Source organism: Aristolochia californica, unplaced genomic scaffold, assembly GCF_029961685.1.
Source record: "Aristolochia californica isolate CCGP_79_NKW_82.1479 unplaced genomic scaffold, dmAriCali1.0.hap1 SCAF_6, whole genome shotgun sequence".
NCBI lineage: Eukaryota > Viridiplantae > Streptophyta > Magnoliopsida > Piperales > Aristolochiaceae > Aristolochia > Aristolochia californica.
Genome location: NW_027182257.1, coordinates 40,988,591 through 41,000,662, shown reverse-complemented (window position 1 = coordinate 41,000,662; position 12,072 = coordinate 40,988,591). Strand labels below are relative to the sequence as shown.

At 38.9% G+C, this 12,072-nt stretch overlaps 1 protein-coding gene and 1 non-coding gene across 2 annotated transcripts; both read right to left on the bottom strand.

The window, feature by feature from the left end:
* Nucleotides 1-3,920: 3,920 nt before the first annotated feature.
* On the bottom strand, nt 3,921-3,993 carry TRNAA-AGC (transfer RNA alanine (anticodon AGC)). Its single transcript has one exon. It is a non-coding gene; the product is annotated as a tRNA-Ala (tRNA).
* A 982-nt stretch (nt 3,994-4,975) lies between these two features.
* On the bottom strand, nt 4,976-5,751 carry LOC137935075 (brassinosteroid-responsive RING protein 1-like). The gene has a single exon (XM_068779720.1). The coding sequence runs from the start codon at nt 5,680-5,682 to the stop codon at nt 5,155-5,157; it is 528 nt and encodes a 175-aa protein (XP_068635821.1). The 5' UTR covers nt 5,683-5,751; the 3' UTR covers nt 4,976-5,154.
* Between the last annotated feature and the right edge of the window lie 6,321 nt (nt 5,752-12,072).

Below are 12,072 nucleotides of genomic sequence, written 5' to 3'. Positions count from 1 at the left end.
TGAGTAGGTCGTTTCATAAATGGTCTTAAGCTAGAGTGGTGGAGGTCCATTTATTCTAATGCCATAAAGTTTGATCATGTGAATGAAGAAATAGTGCAACTTATCACGGGTAGAAAGCAAGGACTGTCTTTATCATTCATACTCCATGTGTGCAAGGACTATGTTATATATATATATAGAAGGAGATTTTTGCATTGGAAAAATCAAAAGTTATGCAGGTATCCTACTGTAGGCAGAGATCCAAATTTAAGCCGAATTTGTGCTTCATTTTTTGAGTTGTTTTTATTGATCAACAATGTCAGGAAAGTATCTCAAGATTTACCCTTGGAAAGTTTTTGATTGTTAACTAACAATATCTGAAAAAAAAAATCTTTAGAAGATCATCTTATTTTTAGAAATTTTTCATGATTTATTTGTCAAAGAGAATAAGTGTTTCTATTCTGAATTATGGTAACTTCCCAAAAAAATTAGTTACTTGATTTAATGTTGCAAATTACAGAAGTATCTATATAACAAGATTCTGATATAGGATCAGATTAAAAATGTGTGTTTCTTCTTTGGTTATGAGAAATCCTTACAACATATTAACAACATGTTGGAGCCGCACTTGGTGTACTTCTCTAGTAAGTCTTCTCGATTTGCCTCTCTTTCGTTTCTCTTGTAGAATATTTGCAGGCTAACCATACAGTAATAAAAAAGAGAGGAGACTGGAAGATTTGAAACAAATTGATTATTTGATAACTTGTAATGTTGCAGTAGATTTTTGGGTTTTGGAATCGAGAACTTTACCTGGACATATGTTGCTATCTTTTTTATCTTCCATAATTACAGAACTTGTTCTCTTCTCTTTTTTCTTTCGAGACGTAAGGGCAGTAACAGAGATCAAGAGATTATCTTTTTCTTTCAGCAACAACAGTTGGTTTCTTCTCGGTTATTTTCCTTTGGTTTCCAGTAACCATTAGAGTTGTTATGTTGTGGAGCCTAATCAATGGCTTACGCTAAGTTAATACGCAGATCGACCTTCGTGGTAAGGTCGTCGTGGGGTTGGAAGGGGGCGGGTTCATCCGAAAGGTCCACGATATATTAATTGTTATTTCATTAAGGGCAATTTGGGAATTTTACTATTGTATTGAGGTTACCCTAATTTTTCTTTTCTATTTGGGGGTGGTGCCACTATTAGGGTTTTATCATCATCATGGAGAAGGATTTAGAGTTGTGGCCCGAGAGATGTTACAAAAAAACACCTATAAGTGTGTGCGATTTCTTTTGTAAACTATTTTTATCTTCATAGTAGATTACTACAACGGCGGAAGACAGGAAGTAGTCTCACCTTGAGGTGGACTTGTATAAGTCTTGTTGTATTTGTTCTCGTGCTTGCTCTTTTTCCTTCTTCTGCGTTTATTATTATTGCTCTCGTTAGTTTAGAATTAAGGCGTCTAATTCCTAAGAGGAGCAACAGAGTAAGAGAGTTTCAATTTAAATTATCTTAGTAGCAGAAATGCAGAATCTATCAATCAGCTTTGACAAGAGAAGCAGGTGTTGCCTTCTGCTCTCTCTTGAATTCCAGCACATTGAGGATGACTCTTCATGTTGTTGAAACTTCTCTAGCACTTGGTGATTTCATTAATGACTATTGTTTTAATTGAAATATACACTTGGTACTGAGATATATTTGGTGATGTTGTTGTTCTTGATGTTTTTATCTAACTGGTGAATCAACATGAGTTTTTAATGGCAACATGATGAAGATGATATGAATCCATCTACGTGCCTTTGTTGTTCTGGTACCTACTACGTGTGTCCTCTAGAGACTCCATCACATTACTGATTATTCAGCAAAGTTCCAACAACTGGAACTAATTACTTGTGGTTTGTTGTATCTAGCTAGTGAATCAGCAACATGTCACGTTGCTAATCATGAATTGAAGATATTATGGGTTTGCCTTGTTAATACCTCAGGTTATCAATATCTTTGGTATCTCTAATCATGAATTGAATACATTATGGGCGTGCCTTGCTATAGTCCTGTGTATTTTTTTGCCGCATAAATTTCTTCGCAATCTAGACTATCTCAAGCAGCTGTTGATTTCTCTCATGATATCATTGGCTTCTAATCAATTAAATTAATATAGCTAGCTCTCGGGTTGTAGCTCTTAGTATGATGTCTTCGCTCAATATATGTTTGTGTTTTAGCTCTCCTGAATTCTCTTTGGATTTAACCAATGTCATTGGTTAACTCCTTGAACTGCCGAGGGGAAGCAATAGACCTTGTAACTCGATTTGAGTTCTTGATTACATTAGAAGAGTATTATCATACTGCTAGCAGTTAGACATCTTACCTTCTTTTGAGAAGTCCTTGAAGTAGCTCTTGAATCCAACAACACTTGGTTCAACTTATTATTGGTAATTTATTACTCAGATCGAGCTTATTACTTGGTGCACATCCAATTGTTACTTGTTTGTCAAGGATGGAATCGCTGCAAGTAATCAATCACTACATACTTGGTATAATTACAAGTTATCTATAAAGCATAGAGTAATCTAGTTAATTTACTGATATTTTCGGTCATATATTCTAAAAGCATCTAAGTCAATAATTCAGGGTGGAGAGCAACAGTATGAAAGAAAAGAGGGTGTACCTATAGTTGCAATAGTAGTCGTGAGAGTAACTAACATAATTTTAAGCTTTTGTAAGGTATTTTAATATTCTTCAGTAAGAACTCTTGGTCCTTTACGATTGTTAAGATAAAATGGACAAAATAAATAGAAAAAAAGGAATAAACATAAAAAAATAAAAAAAAAGAGTAGACTAAGTTATGTGATAATAATGCCTTGCTCGGATGTGCACTGTCATTTTAAATAAATTACTTGCTAACAAACCCAATAGAAAATAGTTTTATTAGGAAATATTTTCAATGTTAACAACTCCAAAGTAGATTTTGAGGTATGCAAATCTTAAACTTCATAAAAAATGACTCTACAATATATTGTAATTCAACATTTTATAGAACTATTTTTTCATTACCAGGATATCAAGGGGGCAAGAAGATAAATGAATGACTACACCATATACATTTTAAAAGAAGTTACTACATAAACAAAGAGGTACAATAAGACCTTAATAGTTCTTATATGAACATGTTCATCTTTGTACATCTTCTCTATAGGGTTTTTTTTTTTTGTTTGAAATACTTATATCTAACATGACAACTTGCTTTATCGTTTTTCCATTTCACTGTGATTAATATTGTTTCCAAAATGAAACAGATGAAATATGTATAATAGCTATTTACTGATAATACTTTTTGAATAATGGGATGTTAGGTATCTACACATTACAAATATCTCTCTCCTTTCTATTTTTGATTAATTTCAAATATTTTTTATTCAAATAATAGCTGAAATTTTATGATTGAGCAAAATAATATAGTAATCTTTTGAATGCACATACAATTTTTATTTTTATTGTGATTAGTTCTTCTACGACTAAAAGTGAGGTTTCTACGAGAAAGGTTCGCTTATTCCGAATTATCTATTTGATAATTTTTTTTTATGTTATACTCATTAATTCCTAATCCTTTTTCTTTCTCTCTCTTTCTCTTGATAATTCTATTTGCATGTGGTAGTCTTCTCTTATGTATATTGTTAAATAAGATTTTCCTCATATTCATCCATCTAATCCAAACAAATTAGTGAAGTCACCACTATCATTATGTTTTAAATCATTAAAATCATTTGTAAATCCGCATGGAGGCTTAAGTGTTCTAACACTAGTTTGGACCACATGGAAACATCACCACCAAGTGACCAAGAAACACATGGGATTTTGGGGAAGGAAAAAATAAAAAACGTTACAGGAAATGAAACTAACACGTTTACTTGCAGCCGCAGAAAAAACAAAACTAAAAAAACATGGGCATTGGAAATGCGGGGTATCGATCCCCGTACCTCTCGCATGCTAAGCGAGCGCTCTACCATCTGAGCTACATCCCCTTGGGTGGAAAATCATACAATTTTTAATAGTTAATTTATTTCGTAAAATTCTAGGTGCCTGAGAAAGAGTTATCTCGATGTGGGTTTCGTGTTAATGAGACCTTAAACTAAGGTCGTCAATGGTGATAGAATTTATATAGAAATTTTAGGGTTCTTAAGTTGTGCCTGATTTGGTTCTCAGAATGATACTTTAGAAGCAAATCGTTACAGGGAAACAAGAATAAACGACTTCAAGAACCTCATCATAATCAAGAGAATACTAAAAGACAACGAACTGGCACCTAAAGATTTTCCGTTAACAACTAGCCAAGGCAAAGGCTTCCTCATAGGATAATTTTGAGCGCTGTTGAGTGTTTTTGATTCTATTAGCAAGCCACTGAAGACTAGACAATGTCAAATTTTACTCGAGTCAATCTTCATGCTCGGGTGATATTATAGCTACAAACCTGAAGAAGAAGATTCTTAAATACTCATCTTTTAATATGTAATCAAATCCCCAGATGATCGTTGGGTTTTTCTGTTTTTTCTTCCTTCTCTGCGCATAATATAATATTTAAGATATGAAAGTCAAAACTTTTTTTAATTCAACGAAAAGCTCAACTGTCTTGAACTCAATTTTGTACTGATATGACATCTAAACAATTATTTTGAACTCAAATTTGCATAGATTCTTCAAGTCAAGCAGTCATTTTTAGAATCTGGTTTAGTCTTTGAACCTCCTTTTGCAGTTTTCCAATTCTATTAATAGCAAACGGTTCTTGCAGCTCAGAATCCCCCCTTTTAATGAACAAGGACCCAGCACTGGCTGTAGATATAACCGTTATAAATCATCACAGGCATTGGAATTTTCTCATCTGAGATGTCTCCACTTTTTCAAAGCGAGTTGTCGGATAATGGCTGCCTGCTATGTGTTGCCCCTTTTGAATTTTCTTGCATTCGTTCACGTTCGTAACAAGCAGAACAAACAAAACGAAAGAGACGATGAAGAAAGCGTTATGTTTTTGTACATTGCAAGCACTTATGCTGCAAATCTGTCAAAAAAGAATAAAAACCTATGTACATCAGGCATGTTTATCTAATGTAATCTTTTTCCCCTTCTTTCCCCTGTTTTCTTCTTATTGGCAAACCGGTTACAAATGGCTGCGGAGGATTCCCCCATTCTCAATATCTCACCAAATCTTCACCAAATAGATAAGAAATCCTCTCCACGACCCAAGAATCCCCACCTCTCTTCTTCTCATGTTCTCGCGGCAGCAACATAGATCTGCACATGGGGCACGTAACCTGGCCCTGATCCACCCACTTATCCAAGCACCCGACATGGAAAACATGGGAGCAATTTCCGAGCTCCCTGATCTCGTGCCTCTCCTCCACGCAGCTCAAGCAGACGGCACATACCGCCTCCTCGCACTCTCCTGCCCCAGACCATCTAACAAAATCTGCAAACTCTACAATAGGAAGCCTCTTCTTGATCTCCTGGGGCGTGATAGATACAGAAGGCGAGTGGGTATCAACCGTCGAGCGACGACTCCCATGATCTTCCCAATTCGTGCTGACATCAGTCGGATCGAACAGACCCAGATAGAAGAAAGCCAGCCTGACCATGAGCTTGATATGGATCCAAAAATCGGCAAGTTTTACCAGCGGTTTAGGCACTATAACCCCGTAAGAAATTGAAGGAAACCCCATGTCAGACAAGAAGATCAGACAGAGGTAGAGGATAGCTAGAGGAAGAAGACGAGACGCCCAGCTGCTGAAGCGCTTTTTGTACTTTGAAGGGAGGAGAGCTGAGACGGGTCTGATATTTATAGGCAGCTCGGTGGGCTGGACTCTAAAAAGAGAAAAGAAAGGGTGGAAATGGCAAAAAAACAATTATTGTATAAAACAACAAAGATTATCAACCTGAAAAAACGAGAAATATTCAAAGGAAGGGAAGACGGGAAGAGACCTGACGTGGGGCCCTTTTAGGGTGAAATATTCTCATCTGTCAATGTGTGAAGGAGAACACTTATCTTGACCGTTGAGATGAGACCAAATCGTTGGCCATCAAAACCATTAGGTAAAAGCTGTCAATATAAGAGGAATTGAATTCCTTGTCTTTTCTTTCTCGCCACTGAGAGATCCAAGAAAAGAATAAAATTATAAAAGAATCCCACCCACCGACTGTTGACCACTTGCCCTGACCTCGAACCTTCACAAGGAATTCCATTTAAGAAATCTCCCCGCTTTTTCCTTTGGCCATCAGTGACTTCCTAATTTCCATCTCACACGTGTACGGTCCTTAAAGTGGATCCCGCACGAGTCCGGAAACTCGGTGGCGCCTCCTTCGGGGCAGCTCCTTTGCGGGTGAGAGGAAAGCGCCTGTGTTTTTCTTGTTTGGAGTCAGACGACCGAGTGTGGTGTGCTGACGCGGTCGCGAGTCGTGTGGGCCCTCTCGTGTTTGCGAGTATTGATTGACCCCGCAACTTTTTGGTCAAGCCGTACAGGATTAGGATGAGCTCTGTAATATGGACCCAATAGAAATTAACCACAGGTCGACACTCTCTTTCAGTGGATGGACTCATCTAACCATTAAAGATATCGAAAGGCCCCACCTCAGATCGAGATGAGTCAAGATGGTCCCAAGCGGTTGGGTTCCGTGTCGGGAGGGAATATCCATATCCAAGGAGCACCACAAGTGGAAAAGATTGGACCCTTGGGATATGGGTCAATCGGACCACGCGCGACATTTTCGGCTAAGAAAATCCAGTTAGTGGTCGCTCTCGGAATTTATTGAGGATTTTGACACGGAAAAGGATTTCCATTAAGAAAGTTAATTCTCAATATGCGCCGAATTTTTTAACTGAGGGCACACAGGTGCAATTAAACTCAAAAGCATCACGTGGTGCATGCACACCCGATACGTATAAAACCGATAACGATGGGTGGCGGACCCCACCTCCCTCGGCCGCCTCCGTTCGCCGTGCAGTAAAAACTGACACATCATCGTGCATTAAGCGGCTAATCATTCATTATCTTGATAAGGAGAGAGTACTTGGGTGATTATTGTTTAATGCAGTGACGAGGAATTTAAATTAATAAATAATGATTTGGGTTGTCAAATGTGGCAATTTGATTGGCCGTCGGATTGATGTTTGAGATTTTTGCATGATTCTGTGCCAAAGCTACCCGACACGTCAATGACTTCATGAGGCGGGAGAGTCGTGGGATACGAGAGAGTTCACTGAACGTGGACAAAAGGAGAATTTTAAATGATTTTTTTTAATTTTTATTTTTCATTCTTACAATGAATTGCTCTTGCCCTTGACACAGTTCCAAGAGTACAGAGATCGACCATTTGCTGCACATGTTCTTATTTGGGCAAATAATGCCTTCACAAAGCTCCATCAAAGCGCTCACACAGGACAAATACCCATTGTTTTCAAGCCCTTCTGAACTTTGAAAAGATCGCTCAAACGCAAAATTTCGTCATTGGTTGATTTTTTTTTAAGTACGAATGGCTGCTTGAGTGGAGTCCCGCAGATTTGAGGCACCCTCCCCTGTAATCAATGCAGATTGTAATGAAAGATAAGAAATCTGATCCAAGAGCTGGCCAGTGTCACATAACAGCCACCGATACAACACGAACACAATCGGATGAAAATCAAAACCAGTGGGCCCAACTTTTTTTTTCTTTTTTTTTTGTGTTTAAGCCGTAGACACGCAATGCGGAATGGTGTGAGAGCAGAAACAAAAAAGGGAAAATCGGGGAGAAAAGAGAGAGAGCTCGGGAGGCTTCTGTTGCCGGAAGAGAGAGAGAGCTGGGGAGGTTCTCGTTGTAGCCAGAAGAGGAAGAGCTGAGAGACTCTCGCTGTTGACGGAAGAGGAGGAGTCCGGAAGGCTCTTGCTGTTGTTGCCAGAGCCGGAGCTCGGGACTCGGGATTGTTGTCGGAAGAGGTCAGAGTTGGAAGCCAACGTTGTCATTGCTGGACAGAGAGCGTGAAAAGTGACGTTGCTGTTGAATAGTACCAATGTGCACAACAAAGAGGTTCCTTTTTCTCTCAAGTTTGATTTCTGCTTAATACTGTATCTGTGGACCCTATTTGTGTATTTATGTTTTATGGATGTGTATTTGCCTACTGTGAAGTTTGTATTTAGTACGAGAATTTAATAGAATAGCAATTTGGTTGTTATGTATGTGAAATTTATTCAACAATTGGTATCAGAGCGGGACAATCAAGGACTGTTATTTTTAGGTGAAACTATCTTGAGGTGTGAGCAGTAAGGTACTCTGCAAGGTTACTGCTATCTGAGGTTGTTGGGTAGAGTGAAGTTGTGCCAGTATGATAAATGACCTTTATGTGGGTGGAGGAGTTAAGAAGTTCAACCACAAAAACTATAATACGTGGTCAACATGTAATGATTCTTACCTACAAGGTCAAGACCTGTGGGAGGTCGTTGGTGGCAGTGAAACTACACAACCAGTGGTAGAGGATGCCAATGGGATCTTGCGAAAATGGAAAATTAAAGCAAGCAAAACAATACTTGCCTTAAAGACCACAGTTGAAGAAGAAATATTGGAGCACATTCAGGATGTAAAAACACCGAAGGAAGCATGGGACACTTACGCTGCATTGTTCTCAAAGAAGAATGATGTAAGATTGCAACTGCTTGAGAACGAGCTGCTATCAACGACACAACATGACATGACCATTGTTGAGTATTTTCACAAGATGAAGTTGATATGTCGGGAAATTTCAAAATTAGACCCAAAAGCTCCCATTGGGGAACCCAGGATGAAGAGGATAATCACTCATGGTCTGAGACCCGAATATCGAGGATTCATTGCTGCTATACAGGGATGGCCGACTCCACCATCACTTGTTGAGTTTGAAAATTTACTCGTTGGTCAGGAAACCTTGGCTAAACAAATGGGAGAAGTCTCGTTGAAGGGAGAGGCAAAAGCGCTCTACATTAGCAAGAGTAGAGGTAATGTCAAACGGTCTAGAAAGGATGGTGACAAGGTGAAAAGTCATCAAGAAGAGGGAAACTCTCATTAGAAGAGTTACCAAGAAAAGGGTAGCTCTCATTAAGGGGGAGCTTCGAAGAATCATGAAAATAGTAGAAAATTTGATGTCAAGTGTTACAACTGCGGGAGGATGGGCCACATAGCGAGAAATTGTTGGTCCCAGAAACAGTCTGTTAAAGGCAACACTGCCACTTACATATCTCAGGAGAAGATTGAAGAGGAGTGGGATATTGAAGCACATTTTGTTATGGAAGAAGAAGAATGACACTTGGTTATGGGGGAAGAAGAATTAGCCCTCACTATTACAACTATTGAACAGATAAGTGATGTTATGTTGAAGAAAGGGGGAAGAGGAGGAATTTGAGAGGGATGAAGAGGATGACCTAGAGATTGAAGTTGATAACACAGTTTTTCATCAAAATCATACGACATCTCAATCATCCCCTGCAGTCCCCACACAAAAGGCTTCAGCAAAGCTTTTAGTCTCAGTCACAGCTGTTAAGTAAGTGAAGGATGCTATTGAAGATGAAACTTCAAAAGGAAATTCTGTTTCTAGCTCTCCTGGTGATGTATTGGGTCTTGGGAATTATGCATCAGATAATGATGAATTTGATGATGAGGTTCATAGCTCTAGAGTACTTCAGTTTACTGAGCAAAGAAAGGATGATGTGTCTAAGGCATTGAACAAGGAGACTAATGGAAGTCACATGTCTGAGAATGGTGAGAGAAGCAATGTTAGTCATAATGGAATCCTACAAAACCAAAAATCAAGAGTAAATAATGGAGAGGCAGGACCATTTGCTCATAAAGGTGGGTCTCTAGAGTTTACGATGACTGCCAGATGAAGGATGAGGATGAGACAAGTAAAGATTCCCAAGGTAAAATCTCATTAAATGCTCTTAAATCTATTTCAGATGCTGCTATTAGAGGAGCCCTTGTGAAATCTGAATTGACTACTGGACACCATGATAACAGTAAGGAAAATAGAAACGTTAAGAAGATGGAAAAAGACATCGGTAAAGGGGATAAAGGCTCCATGAAAGAAGTGAGAGATCTTAAGGAGATAGAGAAAAATCAAGTTGTTAAACCAGGAGAAAAATTAAGGGACTTAGATCCAATAAAACCCCTTCAATATGGGAGTTCGAAGGCTGGGAGACAAGAAAGAGAGGCAGCAACTGAGAAGTCTTCTAATGGTAGAGAAGACCGAAGCAACCAGAAAAGGGAATGGGAAAAAGATAACAAGGAAGATAAATCCATGACACATGGAGATGGTAGGGATTCTGACAGACAAGATAAGAGGGGGCATTCTTCATTTGCTACTAGAGGCAGAAAAAGTGAGAAGCCCAACTTATTTGATGGCCATGAAAATAGTGGCTCTGATGATGCGTTTGACAGAAAATCAAGGGAAAGGAAGCCAGAAGAGAAGGAGGTCACGAGGCGTGACCGTGTTGATAATACATGATCTTGGCATGAGATCTGGTGTTGAGGGGGGAGTGTTGAAAATCAACACCAGCGGGCCCAACCTGTATGGGCCCAACTTTTTTTTTGTGTGTGTGTTTAAGCCGTAGACGCACAGTGCGGCATGGTGTGAGAGCAGAAACAGAAAAGGGAAAATCGGGGAGAAAGGAGAGAGAGCTCGGGAGGCTTTTGTTGACGAAAGAGAGAGAGTTGGGGAGGTTTTTGTTGTAGCCATAAGAGAGAGAGCTGGGGAGGTTCTCGTTGTAGCCGGAAGAGGAAGAGTTGGAGAGACTCTCGTTGTTGACGAAAGAGGAGTCCGGGAGGCTCTTGCTATTGTTGCCGGAGCCGAAGCTCGGGACTCGGGATTGTTGTCAGAAGAGGTCAGGGTTAGAAGCCAACGTTGTCATTGCTGGATAGAGAGCGTGAGAAGCGACGCTGCTACTGAATAGTGTCGTTGTGCGCAGCAAGGAGGTTCATTTTTCTCTCAAGTTTGATTTCTGTTTAATACTATATCTGTGGACCCTATCTGTGTATTTATGTTTTGTGGATGTGTATTTGCCCACTGTGAAGTTTGTATTCAGTACGAGAACTAAATAGAATAGCAATTTGGTTGTTGTGTATATGAAATTTATTCAACACAATCTGCAAGAGAACAGAAACAACATGAGCTACCCAAATGAATTGTTGTTATATCATCATACAATCACTGTTCATGGAAGCTCCATATCCACTGTCTACTAACACAAATTTTTACATAATGGCTGATGTGCAAAAAATGACTACTGTGTATGATTGTATTGAAATCAAAGAAAACTCCATTCAGATGGAGGCAAGCTCTGTGTTTTTCTAACTCAATAATAAGATAAAGAATGTTTCAAGTTTTGGTTTTGTAACTAGGGTCACCCAGAGTCTCTCTGAATTCTCCAAAAGCCCAGGCTTGGAAAAAGAAGAGATATTTACAGCTTCTACTGATTCTATAATCGTGATATAAACTACGCAAGAGGTTTGCAGCCAATGGGACGTTTGATTCAATTAAATTGATATATACAGTTTAACAAGTTGACAACAGGAAAACATTAAGAGAACTCTGTATTGCATTCAGAAAAGGTTGACATTGAAATTTTTTTTAAAAATGAAAAAGAGAACAAGTGGTAGTGAGTTGTGATGCAAGGGACATCCGCAAGGTCAGGTCTATACCCCTAAAATGACAATGGGCAATTAATATCATTGCAAATATAAAATTCAACTTTTAAAGAATAATACATAATAAATGGTAGGCACCGTGTAACGGTAACTACTAATATGTTTTATATTGGTAGTTGAAATATGTATCTAGGGGTATTGTGGTCAAAATATATGGAGAAAGGTTCCATATTCGAGTACGATCGGGATGGTGTGTACTTGACCCGACATTATTCAAGCCGTTAGTGTGGTAAATAGATATCTCTCTTGTCCCGGGAAAGGGCACTTGGCAGCGCTGAAGTAGATTTTTCACTATTTGCGAGGTACCATTGATGCTCGTTTGGAGTTTGGAAATGGTAACAAGGCACTAATGGGTTTTGTGGATGCGGATTTTGCGGGTGATTTAGATAAGAGACGTTCTTTGACGGGGT

Bases quoted from the DNA above. Each gene is read 5' to 3' on its own strand.
- LOC137935075 (XM_068779720.1), bottom strand. From the start codon at position 5,682: ATGGGGTTTCCTTCAATTTCTTACGGGGTTATAGTGCCTAAACCGCTG.